Raw genomic sequence first — 17,679 nt, forward strand, 5'->3', positions numbered from 1 at the left:
ACCACTCTGCCATCTCCATACTCCATATAGGGCCGGCCACCACCAGCCTTCCCTCTCCATCACTCTGCCATCTCCATACTCCATATAGGGCAGGCCACCACCAACCTTCCCTCTCCACCACTCTGCCATCTCCATACTCCATATAGGGCATGCCACCACCAACTTTCCCTCTCCACCACTCTGCCATCTCCATACTTCATATAGGGCAGGCCACCACCAACCTTCCCTCTCCACCACTCTGCCATCTCCATACTCCATATAGGGCAGGCCACCACCAGCCTTCCCTCTCCACCGCTCTGCCATCTCCATACTCCATATAGGGCAGGCCACCACCAGCCTTCCCTCTCCACCACTCTGCCATCTCCATACTCCATATAGGGCAGGCCACCACCCGCCTTCCCTCTCCACCACTCTGCCATCTCCATACTCCATATAGGGCAGGCCACCACCAGCCTTCCCTCTCCACCACTCTGCCATCTCCATACTCCATATAGGGCAGGCCACCACCAACTTTCCCTCTCCACCACTCTGCCATCTCCATACTTCATATAGGGCAGGCCACCACCAGCCTTCCCTCTCCACCACTCTGCCATCTCCATACTCCATATAGGGCAGGCCACCACCAGCCTTCCCTCTCCACCACTCTGCCATCTCCATACTCCATATAGGGCAGGCCACCACCAGCCTTCCCTCTCTACCACTCTGCCATCTCCATACTCCATATAGGGCAGGCCACCACCAGCCTTCCCTCTCCATCACTCTGCCATCTCCATACTCCATATAGGGCAGGCCACCACCAGCCTTCCCTCTCCACCACTCTGCCATCTCCATACTCCATATAGGGCAGGCCACCACCAGCCTTCCCTCTCCACCACTCTGCCATCTCCATACTTCATATAGGGCAGGCCACCACCAGCCTTCCCTCTCCACCGCTCTGCCATCTCCATACTCCATATAGGGCAGGCCACCACCAACCTTCCCTCTCCACCACTCTGCCATCTCCATACTCCATATAGGGCAGGCCACCACCAGCCTTCCCTCTCCACCACTCTGCCATCTCCATACTCCATATAGGGCAGGCCACCACCAGCCTTCCCTCTCCACCGCTCTGCCATCTCCATACTTCATATAGGGCAGGCCACCACCAGCCTTCCCTCTCCACCGCTCTGCCATCTCCATACTCCATATTGGGCAGGCCACCACCAACCTTCCCTCTCCACCACTCTGCCATCACATATCTTTCCACTCACCAGCTCGTCCACTATTTGTGTCCCTTTCTGAATCTAGTTTATGATGTCTTCCCAGTCATATATTCATGTCATTGTGAATAAATGACGTCTAAGAGTTCCACTGCTCTCATCACCATAAGATTCATCCAGCCACTGATATAGGATGCTGCTGTCGCTGCATAGTGACCACCTGCGTCTGTGACCAGAAGTAATGTGTGCTAACATCACCTCGCTCTCATCCGCTGTGATTTGTAACCTGATCAGATTCGATATAGTGCTGCTCACTAATTGAACGGGTTGATTTATCAATGAGAGCTCAGAGAATCCATTTTATTTTGAATGGATCTGATGAACTGAGTTCCTGCCTGCTTTAACGCTGTAGCTTTGAGTTAAATAAACAGCAAAAGTCACCTGCTGCTTGGTTGACATTGTTTATTATCTAAACATGTTCATATGAGTGACATTGTTTCTGACACACCTGCTTTCTCTCTCCACCTTCTACACATCTACTCTGTCACTCCTCTTCTCCACACCTATTTTCCAAACCAAATGTTTGTCATTTTCCACTTTACCTCTCTCTCTCTACCTCTCTCTCTCTCTCTACATCTCACTCTACCTCTCTCTACCTCTCACTCTACCTCTCCCCTCTTCTCCCTCCCTCCCTCTCTCTTCTCTCTCTCCCCTCTTCTCCCTCCCTCCCTCTCTCACTCTCTCTCTCCCCTCTTCTCTCTCTTCTCTCTTCCCCCTCCCTTTTCCTCCCTCTCTCTCCTCTCTCCCTACCTCATTTCCCACTCCCCCTCTCCTTCCTCCCTCCCTCTCCACTTCTCCCTCCCTCCAGGACTTTGAGAAGCCCCAGGAGGATCTCATCAGGCATCATACTAGTATCAGTGAGCTGAAGAGGAACTTCATGGCATCTGTCCCAGAGTCCCGGGGGCCCAGCGAATGGGACAAGCGCCTGTCCACTCACTCCCCCTTCCGCAGCCTGGGCATCAACGGACAGCCTTTACCTGATGCCGACGGGGTGAGTACCATCTCAGACCAGACACTGTGCCGTACCCCACCACACACCTCTCCCCTCAGTTCTCTGTAGTTCACGCCAGCTTCCCAGCTCTCCCATTCCACAGAGAAGGAATGGATGTTAGCACACAATGTCGGGGTCAGTTCCATTTCAATGCAAGTCAATTTGGGAGATGAGGAGAAATGTAAATGTGTGAATATATTCCTGAATTGACTGAATGGAAGTACCCCACCACACGTTTCCCTCTGTATGGCTGTCTGTTGTGTTCTCTGAGTTGATGTGTTGGGGTGGAGAACCACAACACCATCCTGTGGTTCTACTTTTTGTTCCTCTTGGTTTGTGTTGATGCGATGCAAACACTTATTGCATGTCTTTGAGCAAGGCCTTTTGTCTTCAACCGGACCCATCTAGTCTATGAAAGGCTTTCTGTCATTACTACCCTACTAAAATGGAAAGATTTCTGTTTGCATGGGCCAACTGAAGAACACCTTTTCCAGACTGATTGGAACAGATTCAGTCTGTTCACCTTGTGGCCCAGTCTGTCTGAATGTTCAGCTGTTTGTTGTGAGGAAGGGACTTGTGGTTTAGGCATGTGGTGTCTGAGCCTATTGGTCAGGTTTCTAAGCCCAGCTCTGTCTTTACCTCCTCATTGGCTGTCCCTTAGTCTGACCCTCCCCTCAGTGCATGACAACCAGACCTGATTGGACAGAGAAACTGCATGACCCTGTGACTTGAAGATCATGACCTTAGAGTAGAAGAGTTGACCTGTGTGCTCGTCCTCCTGTCTCCTCTTTCCCTCAGTGATGTGCTTGTTTTCTGCTTCATGTCCTCCATCCTGCCTCCTTCTCCCAAATACTGCCCCTCTTTCCCTAACTCTGCTTTCCCGCACTTCCTTTTTCTCACTTTGCTTTGCTATTCCGTGTACTGATACTCCTGTCCCCAAGCCCACAACTGAAGAGTCTGAAGGCCCACAGGTTACCCATAACCACCTAGTCCAACTCAGACATGCGTTCTCCATTCTTCCTCTCTTAGACCATGACACAGCTTTGCATAGCCTTCCTATCCATTACCCTACATCAGACATTTCAACATCCCCTACCTCTCTCATCTCTCTCCCCCTCTCCACCCTCACCCTTCTCCCCTCAGTTCGCCATCCGCCTTCCGCGTGGCCCCCTGCAAGACTTCTACTCTAAACGCAGCTGAGGTGGCATCCTAGGGGCCCCTCGAGCCAGCCCAGAGGGAGAGGACCAGAGAGAGGGATGTGTGTAGGCAGGCCATCAACCTCTAGCTCCTTCTTCTTCTCTTCTTCATCACAGCTCTTCATCATCATCTTCTTCTACTTCAGAAGCTGCTTCCTTTCATGTGACTCTTACTTCCTGTGTATCTTGCTCAATCCCCCCTCCCCAACTTTTCCTGATTGTTCCTACTGACTGTTGCTCCTTCCTAAAAAGTTTAAAGACTTGACGATGACCCCACTTCTGTTTTTGTATATCTGATTATCTGGACTAGATGAGGTGCGTCTGACAATGACAAGTGGCTTTTTACAGTAGGAACAGTTTTGATATGTGCAGGTTCCACTAATAGAAGGTGTTTTTGTACACATCCAGACAGACATCAATGTTGTCATATGTCATAGTAGTATTAGTTAGTGGCGTGTTGTGGTATTTCATGTATGAAGTCTTCTATAGAAGCACATTAACCCAGCACTAGTGGACAGCTACAGTGTATTTTTGAGTATACAGTGTATACCTCATCACAATTCACTGTTATTTTTTGTATGCACATCTAACACTGACGAGGTAACTTTGGGGCAGCTTAATCAAATGTTATAGTATACATGACCTATGTTTCGTTCACTGGTATTTGGTAAAACACTCTTGTCAACTGCACTATATTTTGTCCTGCTGCATGCCCATTTGACAATCAATTTTGACCCCAACCAAAATTGCAATAAATTCTTGCTGAACATGTTTGATGGTGGAAAACATTGTTTCATTCCCTGCTGTTGTTCACACAGTGGATATATGTGTGCTGTGTCTTTCCTCTAGAGTGTGTGTATTACTCCTATAAGGGAAGAGCTGGACACTAAGGCAGCGCTACAACAGGACGAGTCCATCAGCACTGTAAGACCATCGGGGGGGCCCAGCCCCAGCCCTGCTAGCACAGAAACTGGGCCTGATAGGGTTGACTCCAAATCCCATGATGCACCTGGGGTGGCAGGGCCATGTGATCAGGATGATGAGCATGTTAGCTCTGGGACCACCACCAGCCACGTACCTGTCGTTGAGGTGGAGAGGGCACAGCTGCCCCACTCCTATCAGCTCCAGGGTACAGTGCTGGAGGAGGAGGAGCCGGCAGACCCAGGGTCAAGGGGGGAGCAGTCTGGGAGGATAACTGGAGCCTCCCACACCTCCTATTTCGTGAGGGGTGTTCCCCATGTCATACGCTGTTTCCAGGTAGCCCTCCCTCTGCCCTGACCAGCTCCTGTTGATTGACTCCTCTGCCTGTCCTCTACCTGTACTCTGCCTGTCCTCTGCTCTGTCTGGGTGATTCCATGGGGGACAGTGTACACTCACCCTTCTGCAGCATGGCTACAAGGAATCCAAACTGTAAACACTGAATCTGTACTGTAGTCATACTGGTGTTGGTCAGGATGGTTGAGTTCTGCTAGAGCCGGCTGCAGAGGCGGTGCACAGTGATGGTGTTTTCTCTGGTGTTGGGGGCGATGGGAAGAGATAAGGACCGTGTCGCAATTCCTCTCTTTCAAGCGCTCTCTCTGACACAAGATGAATTGTCTTTCTCTCTCTGACACAAGATGAATTGTCTTTCTCTCTCTGACACACACTAGATGAATTGTCTTTCTCTCTCTGACACACACTAGATGAATTGTCTTTCTCTCTCTGACACACACTAGATGAATTGTCTTTCTCTCTCTGACACACACTAGATGAATTGTCTTTCTCTCTCTGACACACACTAGATGAATTGTCTTTCTCTGACACAAGATGAATTGTCTTTCTCTCTCTGACACACACTAGATGAATTGTCTTTCTCTCTCTGACACACACTAGATGAATTGTCTTTCTCTCTCTGACACACACTAGATGAATTGTCTTTCTCTCTCTGACACACACTAGATGAATTGTCTTTCTCTCTCTGACACACACTAGATGAATTGTCTTTCTCTCTCTGACACACTAGATGAATTGTCTTTCTCTCTCTGACACACACTAGATGAATTGTCTTTCTCTCTCTGACACACACTAGATGAATTGTCTTTCTCTGACACAAGATGAATTGTCTTTCTCTCTCTGACACACACTAGATGAATTGTCTTTCTCTCTCTGACACACACTAGATGAATTGTCTTTCTCTCTCTGACACACACTAGATGAATTGTCTTTCTCTCTCTGACACACACTAGATGAATTGTCTTTCTCTCTCTGACACACACTAGATGAATTGTCTTTCTCTCTCTGACACACTAGATGAATTGTCTTTCTCTCTCTGACACACACTAGATGAATTGTCTTTCTCTCTCTGACACACACTAGATGAATTGTCTTTCTCTCTCTGACACACACTAGATGAATTGTCTCTCTCTCTCTGACACACACTAGATGAATTGTCTCTCTCTCTCTGACACACACTAGATGAATTGTCTTTCTCTCTCTGACACACACTAGATGAATTGTCTCTCTCTCTCTGACACACACTAGATGAATTGTCTCTCTCTCTCTGACACACACTAGATGAATTGTCTTTCTCTCTCTGACACACACTAGATGAATTGTCTTTCTCTCTCTGACACACACTAGATGAATTGTCTTTCTCTCTCTGACACACACTAGATGAATTGTCTCTCTCTCTCTGACACACACTAGATGAATTGTCTCTCTCTCTCTGACACACACTAGATGAATTGTCTTTCTCTCTCTGACACACACTAGATGAATTGTCTTTCTCTCTCTGACACACACTAGATGAATTGTCTTTCTCTCTCTGACACACACTAGATGAATTGTCTTTCTCTCTCTGACACACACTAGATGAATTGTCTTTCTCTCTCTGACACACACTAGATGAATTGTCTTTCTCTCTCTGACACACACTAGATGAATTGTCTTTCTCTCTCTGACGCACACTAGATGAATTGTCTTTCTCTCTCTGACGCACACTAGATGAATTGTCTTTCTCTCTCTGACACACACTAGATGAATTGTCTTTCTCTCTCTGACGCACACTAGATGAATTGTCTTTCTCTCTCTGACGCACACTAGATGAATTGTCTTTCTCTCTCTGACGCACACTAGATGAATTGTCTTTCTCTCTCTGACGCACACTAGATGAATTGTCTTTCCCTCTCTGACGCACACTAGATGAATCGTCTTTCTCTCTAACCTCGTGGTGGTGGGAAGGACATCTTGGTAAAACTAGAATGGGGAGTGGGAACGAGGGACCCAATCAGTTGTGAATGAAAAGAGGTGCGGTTTGAGGGGAGTGGTTGATGAAACATTGGAAAGTTACCGCTGTGCAATGTTCAATTGGGCACAACCAATAATGTATATAAACACTGGACACAACATCATGTAAGGTTCAGATATAATGATATGATATAGAGCCTATATGTCTGTTTGACATGTATAGAAGAAAGGAACCATGTCGGCTCTTCTCATGTCGATGTGCAACGTTCAGTCAAACTGACTGGAGTGTGTTCTCCTCCCACCCCAGCCCCCTCTGGTGCAGACCCAGACAGTCACCATCACAGACGTGTCCAACTCCCTCCCTACTGACGTCTCCACTAAGGATGTCCCTGTCGTTCAGACCCAGACTATCAGCTACAAGTCTGCAGAGGTAGCCACCCCATGATCATATAGATGATGCTACAGCTGGGGAACTCTGTGGTTCCACCTCCACAGGGTACAATCAGGGCCGTGTTCAGGGATCTATACATGGCATTTCTTTCTGAAACGTTCAGTACAGTGCACCGATGACTGAGGTGTTACCATGGAGCCATTATTTCTGTTTGTTTCCTCTCAGGTGTCAGTTGATGGGACAGACGGGGGGAAAGAGGCCACAGCACTGAGCAGCATTCAGTCCATTACCTCAGAGAGCAGCAGGGAAACCAGTGGCACCTCCATTACTACCACCACCACTCACATCTCCAAGGTAAGGGCATACCATAGACTGAGCAGCTTTCAGTCCATTACCTCAGAGAGCAGCAGGGAAACCAGTGGCACCTCCATTACTACCACCACCACTCACATCTCCAAGGTAAGGGCACACCATAGACCGCACACACATCTCAGCTGTGTCATGGCCTCTGACTATTTCTCTTGTCCCAGGTGGTGAAAGGAGGAGCGTCAGCGACCAGAGTGGAGAAGAGGATCGTCATCACTGCCGACTCAGAGGATGACCAGGTACAGTACGGTGTCTATGCCGGCTCCTTCTACACACACCAAGGCCTGGTCAAACACAATGCTTCTCTGTGACACATTTTTGTCATAAGGTGTACAACCAGCTAGGTGAAGGTTAACTGAAGCTTTGTCTCCTGCAGGGAAGTGGCGGCGGAGCAACAGCAATGTGATTCAGCTCAACACACAGTCAGGGAGCCCTATGGATCTGATGCTCAAGACACCAGAGCTTTGTAGTACAGACTAACCTCCCTGTCCCAGAGCCACCCCCACCTCCTCAACCCATACGGACATTGTGTCCTGACTGGTCCCCTCCAGGACCACTGTGGTTGCATCTCTTGACCAGAGCCCTGGTTAAAAGTAGTGCATTATAAAGGGAATATGGTGCCATTTGGGAAGCATCCTGGAGTCTCCCTGCCCAGTGGGATATGAACAGGCCAGGGAGAAAGCCTATTGTGTCCTCTCTTTCCATACTGCTGTTCTGACTGTATGGTGGCTTCATTTTGGTCTATTCCACTCAAACCTCATATTTCGCCAAATTACTCTTTTTTTTATTATTATAGTAGGAAAGATGAACCTTTTCAGTTCTAAGAGCATTTAGGTCATTTAGCGTTTAGATGTTTATTTACAACATATTTTTCTGTTGTTTGTATTGCTACTACTGTGTCATTGAGTTTAAGTGTGGACTCAGCGATATGACGGAGATGCAGAAAGTAAACAGCGTAGTGGGCCAATTTCAGTCAAACAACTAAGAACGTTGAAGCGAGAGGCTCGACTTCTCCACTGTTTTGGTGCCATGGTTCCAACGCTGTGAACAGAGTGAAGTGAACCCGTGCACATGCGCAGATACTGTGTGAGAGCAAAGTCTTGCATCTCGCTCATCTCTGTATCTGTGGTGCTGGTCGAGGCAACGGCATTTTACTGAGTCTCCCTTTAACATGCTCATTTTGACAGAAATGCACTGTTTTTAACTGGGCTTTAAGTAATAACATTATCAGACCTTTTCAATCAGATGAAGATGCTGGACAGAAACTAGATGTATTTTTGGAAAGTGATAACTCCTTTGAGTTTCTTTATGTTTATAATTGAGGAATATTATTTTTTATTGAATATTCAAATTGAAATGACATACCTCACTTAAAAGTATTGAACAAAGATATTGCATACTCCAACAACCATGCCTGTTTTGGATTTGTTCTCTGCTCAGGTAAAATATCTCTTTCTTAACCAGCCATGTTAACATGTGTAATTACTACTAGGTCAGGCCACGATGACCCTCGGTATAAACTTTGACGTGATGACAACTATCTGATTTGAAATGTTTACTCTATTTTATAGCATGACTGCTTTTATAGTATTTGTACAAAATGAGGTGTTTAAGTTATTGAAGTTCATATCCTACTCAATGGTAGCTTCTCATATCAATATTGTCTTTTTTTTTTACAGCTTGAATTTGGGAGTGCCCCCATGTTTCCCAGTACATATTCAGCATGGTTTCTTCTTCCTTTTATAACGCACCATTGACCTCTAGGACTGCCCCATGCAGTCTGATGTGAGAGCAATGGAAAGTCCCGCCGTGTTTTGTCCCTGGAAATGATTTTAGATTGAAACGTGATTGATTTTCAAACCTGTTGTTGTTGATTTGATGAAACAATGTTTTAGTCTGTTTCTCAGGTTGTATGTCTTATCAATACTGCAGGACAAAACCCCTCTGTATATGATTGTATGAAGAATGTTCAGTCTTGATGTACATTCTAGCCCTGCAGATGGGTCCAAATGATTCTCAGCTCTTAAACACAGTAGTACCTGTGCAAGATGTATTTATCACTATCAAAAGGCAGCTGTCCCAGTGTATGTGGCTTTTCTTTCATACAGGGGAACATATTTAGTCCTTTTGTACATGTTCTACCATCATTTCTTTGTAAAGTAGAGACTGTTTCATGTGATTCTTTGTACTGGGATGTTTTTTAAAACACGAGCCTGTTCGCAGGCTTTTAGACACAGTCACATTTATAATAATCATCTAGTTTGTAAATCTTTCTTACCACCTGTTTTAGAGTAGATTCATCTACCAGTTGCTGTTCCCTGTCCTTTTGTAGATCAGATAAAGATACTTGTATGAGAACCCTTTTAGAGAATGACAATTGGTAGCAGACCTTTCTTCCCCTCTGAAGAAGTTTGTGAAGGTGGCACAAACTATTAGCTAGAAGGATCTTGAGGGCATAAACTAGAATCTCAGCGGAACCCTTCGTTTTTAGATATGTAAACGTATTGCTTTTGTGACATATCCCTGTCTTTAAAATGAAATCAAATCAGGATGAATTATCAAGTGGTGTGTAGTGTCTGTCTGAGCAGGATTTCAGTCACAATAAGAACATTTTTAAATTAAAGGTGACCAATAGAATTAAGAAATACAATTTTATTAAAAATTCTTAATTCCAGATGCTTGCATACAGACTTCAGAAAATCAATAATAGCATTACCACTGGAATTGTAGACTGAAAGAAAAACATTATTAATGTAAAATGTAGTACCATAATGTAAACTGGTTGTAGCTATAGGTTATCAACATGAAAGACATCCACCTGTGTTCAATACCACTTAATATTGTAACAGACCAATGCAAGAGAAACCATGCGGCTCAGTGTCCAGTCAAGAGACAACTCTGCTGTCATGGACATGTTCACAACTAATGATGGCTTAAGTGGCCCGAACATTTTCACTTTGGGACAGTGAGTGTTCCAGCACTGGTATTTTATGTCAGCACAAAGCAAACCCATGTTGCCATTCACCCTGAGAACATATCGTATACATCTAATAAACTCTGTCTTAAATTTAATTTGTGCAGCATCCATTCTCTAGGGAATCTATAATACATATCAAACTGGTTGTTAATTGGATTCTCAGTCAATCATCTGGATATGAATAATCATTGAAGATTGTTTTATATCAGCCTTTTCACACTGCTCAGTTATGTGTCCACCCTCGGTAATGGAACCATGTGGGAAAGGAAACCATGTAGAGAATGTATCTGAGCCAGCCCAATACTGTGCAGGTCAGCATGATAGTGTGACAACAGGTATTAGGATGTGCTCACACAGGCTGCCCAACTCTGACCAATCACATCAGCTCTTTTGACAATACGTGGGCAAAAGATCAGAATTGGGCAAAAACCAAGTCGTGCACCTGGGGGGGGGGCCTCAGGACTGAGTTTGGAAAACCCTGCCTTAGCGAGCCAAACTGAAAAAAGGTTTGAAAGATTGGGTCCTGTCAAGGAGAGGGGAAGAGTTGCACGATTGTAGTCAGTAGGGTTATGATAGGCTAAAGCACAGAGGGAGCCAATCACCAAAGAGCATCCTGTGTAACAGATGATGGCCTGGTCCGGACGTCGACATCTAACTACATCAGGGATGGTCAACTCCAGTCCTTCTGGGGCCTGATTGGTGTCATATTTTTGCTGCAGCTAACACACCTGACTCCAATAATTACCTAATCATGATCATCAGTTTAGAATACAATGTGTTGAATCAGCTGTGTTTGCTATGAATGGGGTAATACTGCGACCTACGATGACTGGAGTTTCCCATCCCTGATCTACATGTATGTATTGTATCTGTCAGAATGTGTTTTTAACAAGCCTTTATTGAGCTACATAATCCACTGCTTTCATTCCAACCAAGTCAAAATGTCTCTTTACCGGCCGGGTGTGTAAGTTCTAGCGAATAGCCTTCACAGGACTCTTGAAGCTGGAGGCAGCCTGGAGTTGGAGTTGATAAGCCATGGGGTGGATCTTGAAGCCATATAGCCTGAGAAAAAACAACTAAATATTACAACACAATAACAGTGTGGACTGTAGAAGGCTGCCATTATGCTAACATGTCTCAATCTCCTTACCGAGGGAAAAAAATAATCTTCACATCAAGCAAATGGTTTTTGTTACAGTTCCCAGCTGAACATGAAGTAATAACACGAACAAATCAAATGGGGCAAACAGCATCTTGATGAATGTGCAAAGATAATTATAGAAATAAACCTTGGCACAAACTGGTTGGCAGGTCGTTTTGGCCGGTACTCTGGGTGCACCATAAATAGCATGTGGGGGAAGCCTGTCCCAAAGTAGGCCCCGTCCGTGTGGTGGTGCCGGGAGGACTTGGGGGTGTACACATCCATGCACTTTGGACAATACAGCTTCACCATCGCCTCACCTGGGATGTCTGACAGACCTATGGGAGAGGAGAGATCATCTATGTAACACCGCTGAGGGCACAGACGTCTATTCTGGTGTCAGCTGGCAATTAAATATTGATCAAATATATTTACTGTGCAAGCAAGAGTAATCTTTTTGAAGATTCCCTCAGACCTGTGTGAAATACTGCTGACAATCTGTGATACAGTTTGTTATATCTGGAGTACTTCTCCTGTCCTATTCGGTGTCCTGTGTGAATCTAAGTGTGCGTTCTCTAATTCTCTCCTTCTCTCTTTCTTTCTCTCTCTCGGAGGACCTGAGCCCTAGGACCATGCCCCAGTCCACCTGACTGTGCTGCTGCTCCAGTTTCAACTGTTCTGCCTTATTATTATTTGACCATGCTGGTCATTTATGAACATTTGAACATCTTGGCCATGTTCTGTTATAATCTCCACACGGCACAGCCAGAAGAGGACTGGCCACCCCACATAGCCTGGTTCCTCTCTCGGTTTCTTCGTAGGTTTTGGCCTTTCTAGGGAGTTTTTCCTAGCCATCGTGCTTCTACACCTGCATTGCTTGCTGTTTGGGGTTTTAGGCTGGGTTTCTGTACAGCACTTTGAGATATCAGCTGATGTACGAAGGGCTATATAAATAAATTTGATTTGATGATATAGTTCAAAATGTGACTGGAGAGAAATGGTTCAATTCCATGAAAAGAGAAGAGGTATGTTCTGTAAGTGAACAGGAGTATGAATACATTAAAGTCAAACTCACCAATAGGAAGCATGGGTTGATTCTCACAGTACACTCTTGGGCAATAGCCAAAGTCACCTTGTTGGTACTTATCCAGCTGCAAACCAAAAACTATTTCAGTGTGTAACATGGTCACACAACTAGTCCAAGAAGGCCAAACTAACTACATAAACAGACAGGTAGAATTTAGAACAGGGGTCTCCAACCTTTTTTAGCCCGAGCTACTTAAAACAAAAAAAATTAAACATGACACGAGCTACATTTTTATTTTAAAGCTTTCAAATAGTTGTTTTGTCAATATACCTGGCAAAATAACAGTTAATAGACAACTAAGTGGGCCCACTAAAATGTTCCTGAATCCTCTTTTCACTGTTTTATTTCTCCTGGTTTGGGATTACATTTTTTCATTTTTTATTACATTTGCTCAATATTACAATTCTTCATAGAGAAAGATGGGAAATGGATGTTCTGAGTCCATGTCAAAGCTTAAAATCACCTGAAGACCCTTTGAGGTCTAGAAAAAAAATATATATATATATTTGAGTGTAATGTACCCTTTAATTGCACATCTCGCAAGAGAGGAATGTGTCAGTCTAGTGATGTTGCTGCTGTTACCTATTGCTGCAGCACGTCATGACAGAGTTTGCAAAACAAATCAGCACCTCATTGATACAAATAATCATCATGATAGTTCTGTCAGATAAGCCTACTTTGCAATATGCATTTAATTGAACGTTTTTTCAGTCTACCCAAAAGACTCCGGTCGCTAACTAGCTACACACAGACTCAGACAAATGAGCGCCCTAAACAGACAGGGGCAATATTGCTGGAAATTAAATTGGCAGATTGTGTTACGCGTGGCTTTTTAAGCCAATAGTGGCTAACTAGGGGTTGGAGAATGTCACTGTGGCTTTGATAGCCGGGAGCTTTACATTTATGACAGTTTGCCACGGAACACATGAAGAAAATGCATGCAATTTCAGAATTGATTGGCGAGCTACTCCTAGGTGGGCTGCGAGCTACTGTTAGTTCACAGTCTACCTGTTGGAGACCACTGATATAGAGATTATCCAAACTCCAGAACAATATATACAGATCTAGGGTTTACTACCATCTGAGCGATGCCTCTGTTGGTGAGGATGTAGCGTGCGTGGATCAGCCCGTACAGCATCTCTGCTGCCTGCTCTATCAGGTCACTCTGGTTGGGGTTGTCCTCCAGCTCCTCATCTGACAGACAGACATGACAGTGAGGCTTTCAGATCAACACACAAGGTACACAGAAGGCTATAGTGACATGGTGCACGAATAAAGCACTGGGAGGTAGCATTATAGCGTCTGCAGGTCTTTCCTGTCTTTATACACACACATAAGTCAGGCTTTCAGATCAACACAAGGTAGACTTCAACCTATAGATGCACTGAATCAAAGTATGTAGTCACAGTACTGTGTCCTTGTGTCTTTTGAAAGGCACTTGTAAAATACAAACAGAAGTGATAAATTAGCCTATAGGAAGTGTCAGTGTGAAGTCATGCCAGACGGTGTAGTGATGAGCTCACCTGGTTCCAGATCCAGGATCATGTCAAGGGCCTGGCGGTAGTGAGGCACCTGCTCATTGAGCCCTGTCAGGTTAAACTTGTCCTGAATGTAGTCCTCATCAACCTGGTAAAGTGGAATGGATCAACATGGTTAGTAGCTTTCAGCTGACAAACACAGTCTACTACTCTTTATGAATTGGCCAAGGTTGGTCAATTGCATAACAGGTTAAAGGGATTACTTCAGTATTGGCAATTAAGACAAGCAGAAGAGTTAAAGGTAGAATTAAGCAACGTAGCCTACACGGTGCACTGTGCTGGAATATCTGAAGCTACCACCACGCCATAACAAGCTTATGTCACGGTTACACACTATGGCACCAATACAAAACCACCCCACGACTTTAAACACTCTATTTTGGTCCTCTTTCACATGGAATTCTCCATCTGTGTTTGGGGTATATTTGGCTGGTAGTTGTAACAGTTCATTCTGTATCTCAAAGGATCAACTAGCTTCACAAACAGTTGGCTAAGTCAGAGCAATAGTATTTCCCCTGTCTGTCCTTCTCATTCTTTGATGTTCTGACATAACTAGCTATCTACTCACCTCACAGAAAAACTCATTCCCCCTCAGGCCACAGAACCAGGAGATCCAGGACACCTCTTCCGAGCTGCTCATCCTATGAACAAGTGGGGGGTGATGGTGCAACGGCATGCAAAAATTACATGTATTTCAGAATTTCCATTGTAGCACTAGAATATAAAGCTAGCTGGGCTAAGCATTTCGCTACACTCGCAATAACATCTGCTAACCATGTGTATGTGACCAAATTGTTTTTATATTAGCTAGTGGTGTATTCCATTCTGATCCAGGGACCTGAAGTATGTGCACACTGCAGGCTTTATTTCTGCCCCAGATGTTAGCTAGCTAATTCATCAAATCATCAAGCCCAGATGTGTTAGTACTGGGCTAGAACAAAAACCTATTGTTATTAGTCAAATTATGCATAAAGAACTCTAGCTAGCTGACGTTAGCTACATAGATAACACTAGCTAGCTAACCCCGTGTTTACTAGCTAGTTACATTAGTTTAATAACGTTAGCTAGGTAACGGACATTTTCCACACGCATGAAATACATACTGATTTGAAAGTAAACAATTAATTTAGTACTGTGTAAAACTAAATGTGTTGTGTCAGCACACGTTTACTCACCCTCTTTTATGTTAGCTAGATATATCTACCGGTAGCTACTTTTCTAACTAGCTAACACCTTAGCTAACTGCTGTAAACAAGAATGCTACTTCCGGTGGAATCTTCGACTTCTCCGACCTGTGTTGATGAACAGTTTGTTGTTCCAGTCAAACCGCGAGTATTAGTGATGGGTCGTTCGCGAACGAGTCGGCTCTAAGAGCATATCAGAAGGGCCCAATCTATTTATAAAAATATTTTTAAAATAAGATATTAATAATCCAAAGATTTAAATTAATAGAATTAACTAATTCAAATAACGATTTATTTTTATTTTTACAATATAGGCCTAAATGCTCAAGCGCATACTTTCGTTCTGACTGTGCTAAGACTAAAAGCCTCACCTGTTGTTCCTGTCAATCAGACACGTAGTGTCAATAGTGTCAATCAATCAGACACGTAGTGTCAATCAATCAGACACGTAGTGTCAATCAATCAGACACGTAGTGTCAATCAGACACGTAGTGTCAACCAATGAACCAAAGATGCGCGAGGGAGGACCGAGCCAACTCAATTCAATTCAATTCAAGGGGCTTTATTGGCATGGGAAACATGTCTTAACATTGCCAAAGCAACTGAGGTAGATAATATACAAAAGTGAAATAAACAATAAAATCAACAGTAAACATTACACATACAGAAGTTTCAAAAGAATGAAGACATTACAAATGTCATATTATGTACATGGGAGTTTATCAAAATTGGGTTTGTTTTCGAATTCTTTGTGGATCTGTGTAATCTGAGGGAAATATGTGTCTCTAATATGGTCATACATTGGGCAGAAGGTTAGGAAGTGCAGCTTAGATTCCACCTCATTTTGTGGGCAGTGTGCATATAGCCTGTCTTCTCTTGAGAGCCATGTAGTGCCTACGGCGGCCTTTCTCAATAGCAAGGCTATGCTCACTGAGTCTGTACATAGTCAAAGCTTTCCTTAAGTTTGGGTCAGTCACAGTGGTCAGGTATTCTGCCACTGGGTACTCTCTGTTTAGAGCCAAATAGCATTCTAGTTTGCTCAGTTTTTTTGTTAATTCTTTCCAATGTGTCAAGTAATTATCTTTTTGTTTTCTCATGATTAGGTTGGGTCTAATTGTGTTGCTGTCCTGGGGCTCTGTGGGGTCTGTTTGTGAACAGAGCACCAGGACCAGCTTGCTTAGGGGACTCTTCTCCAGGTTCATCTCTCTGTAGGTGATGGCTGGATTTCTGGATTTTGATAATAAGTGGGTATCGGCCTAATTCTGCTCTGCATGCATTATTTGGTGTTCTACGTTGTACACAGAGGATATTTTTGCAGAATTCTGCATGCAGACACTCAATTTGGTGTTTGTCCCATTTATTGAAATCTTGGGCAAAGGGTTCTATGACTGATTCAAGTATTTTTAGCCAGTTCATAATTGGTATGTTGCATTTTATGTTCCTTTTGATGGCATAGAATGCCCTTCTTGCCTTGTCTCTCAGATCGTTCACAGCTTTGTGGAAGTTACCTGTGGCGCTGATGTTTAGGCCAAGGTATGTATAGTTTTTTTGTGTGCTCTAGGGCAACGGTGTCTAGATGGAATCTTTATTTGTGGTCCTGGTGACTGGACCATTTTTGGAACACCATTATTTTGGTCTTACTGAGATTTACTGTCAGGGCTGGCAGAATCTGTGCAGAATATCTAGGTGCTGCTGTAGGCCCTCCTTGGTTGGTGACAGAAGCACCAGATCATCAGCAAACAGTAGACATTTGACTTCAGATTCTAGTTGGGTGAGGCCGGGTGCTGCAGACTTTTCTAGTGCCCGCACCAATTCGTTGATATATATGTTGAAGCGGGTGGGGCTTAAACTGCATCCCTGTCTCACCCCACGGCCCTGTGGCAAGAAATGTGTGTGTTTTTTGCCTAATTTAACCGCACACTTGTTGTTTGTCTACATGGATTTTATAATGTTGTATGTTTTACCCCCAACACCACTTTCCATCAATTTGTATAGCAGACACTCATGCCAAATTGAGTCGAAGGCTTTTTTGAAATCAACAAAGCATGAGAAGACTTTGCCTTTGTTTTGGTTTGTTTGATAGTTAATTAGGGTGTGCAGGGTGAGTACATGGTCTGTTGTATGGTAATTTGGTAAAAAGCCCATTTGACATTTGCTCAGTACATTGAGGAAATGTACGAGTCTGCTGTTAATGATAATGCAGAGGATTTTCCCAAGGTTGCTGTTGACGCACATCCCACGGTAGTTATTGAGGTCAAATTTGTCTCCACTTTTGTGGATTGGGGTAATCAGTCCTTGGTTCCAAATATTGGGGAAGATGCCAG

At 44.3% G+C, this 17,679-nt stretch overlaps 2 protein-coding genes across 28 annotated transcripts in view; one reads left to right on the forward strand and one right to left on the reverse strand.

The window, feature by feature from the left end:
• Positions 1-10,500, forward strand: part of LOC109900173 (titin) — a 36,967-nt gene extending 26,467 nt beyond the window's left edge. For 8 of the 27 annotated variants that reach the window (XR_004206637.1, XR_004206642.1, XR_004206639.1 and 5 more), the window contains 5 exons: positions 2,068-2,250; positions 4,296-4,703; positions 6,979-7,101; positions 7,288-7,667; positions 7,805-10,500. Coding sequence is in view for 18 of the 27 variants with exons in the window: in XM_031811968.1 (XP_031667828.1) it covers positions 2,068-2,250; positions 4,296-4,703; positions 6,979-7,101; positions 7,288-7,416; positions 7,593-7,667; positions 7,805-7,834 (948 nt within the window). In the remaining 9 variants the exon portion in view is untranslated. Of the gene's footprint in view, positions 1-2,067; positions 2,251-3,393; positions 4,218-4,295; positions 4,704-6,978; positions 7,102-7,287; positions 7,668-7,804 lie in introns of those variants that run through there. The other 19 variants (XM_031811971.1, XM_031811973.1, XM_031811974.1 and 16 more) reach the window with 5 other exon arrangements.
• Positions 10,066-15,728, reverse strand: LOC109905481 (casein kinase II subunit beta). The gene is made up of 7 exons (XM_020502879.2): positions 15,347-15,728; positions 14,740-14,812; positions 14,157-14,259; positions 13,712-13,827; positions 12,622-12,697; positions 11,695-11,884; positions 10,066-11,467 (listed from the first exon to the last, which is right to left on the reverse strand). The coding sequence occupies exons 2-7, from the start codon at positions 14,809-14,811 to the stop codon at positions 11,377-11,379; spliced, it is 648 nt and encodes a 215-aa protein (XP_020358468.2). The 5' UTR covers position 14,812; positions 15,347-15,728; the 3' UTR covers positions 10,066-11,376.
• Between the last annotated feature and the right edge of the window lie 1,951 nt (positions 15,729-17,679).

The sequence above is a fragment of the Oncorhynchus kisutch genome, unplaced genomic scaffold (assembly GCF_002021735.2).
Source record: "Oncorhynchus kisutch isolate 150728-3 unplaced genomic scaffold, Okis_V2 Okis02a-Okis13b_hom, whole genome shotgun sequence".
NCBI lineage: Eukaryota > Metazoa > Chordata > Actinopteri > Salmoniformes > Salmonidae > Oncorhynchus > Oncorhynchus kisutch.

Excerpts from the sequence above, each read along its gene's own strand:
- LOC109905481 (XM_020502879.2), bottom strand. The coding sequence starts at position 14,811 with ATGAGCAGCTCGGAAGAGGTGTCCTGGATCTCCTGGTTCTGTGGCCTG. Across the intron at positions 14,260-14,739 it reads GGAATGAGTTTTTCTGTGAG|GTTGATGAGGACTACATTCA; the intron begins GTGAGTAGATAG and ends CCACTTTACCAG. Across the intron at positions 11,468-11,694 it reads GCCAACCAGTTTGTGCCAAG|GCTATATGGCTTCAAGATCC; the intron begins GTTTATTTCTAT and ends GTTTTTTCTCAG.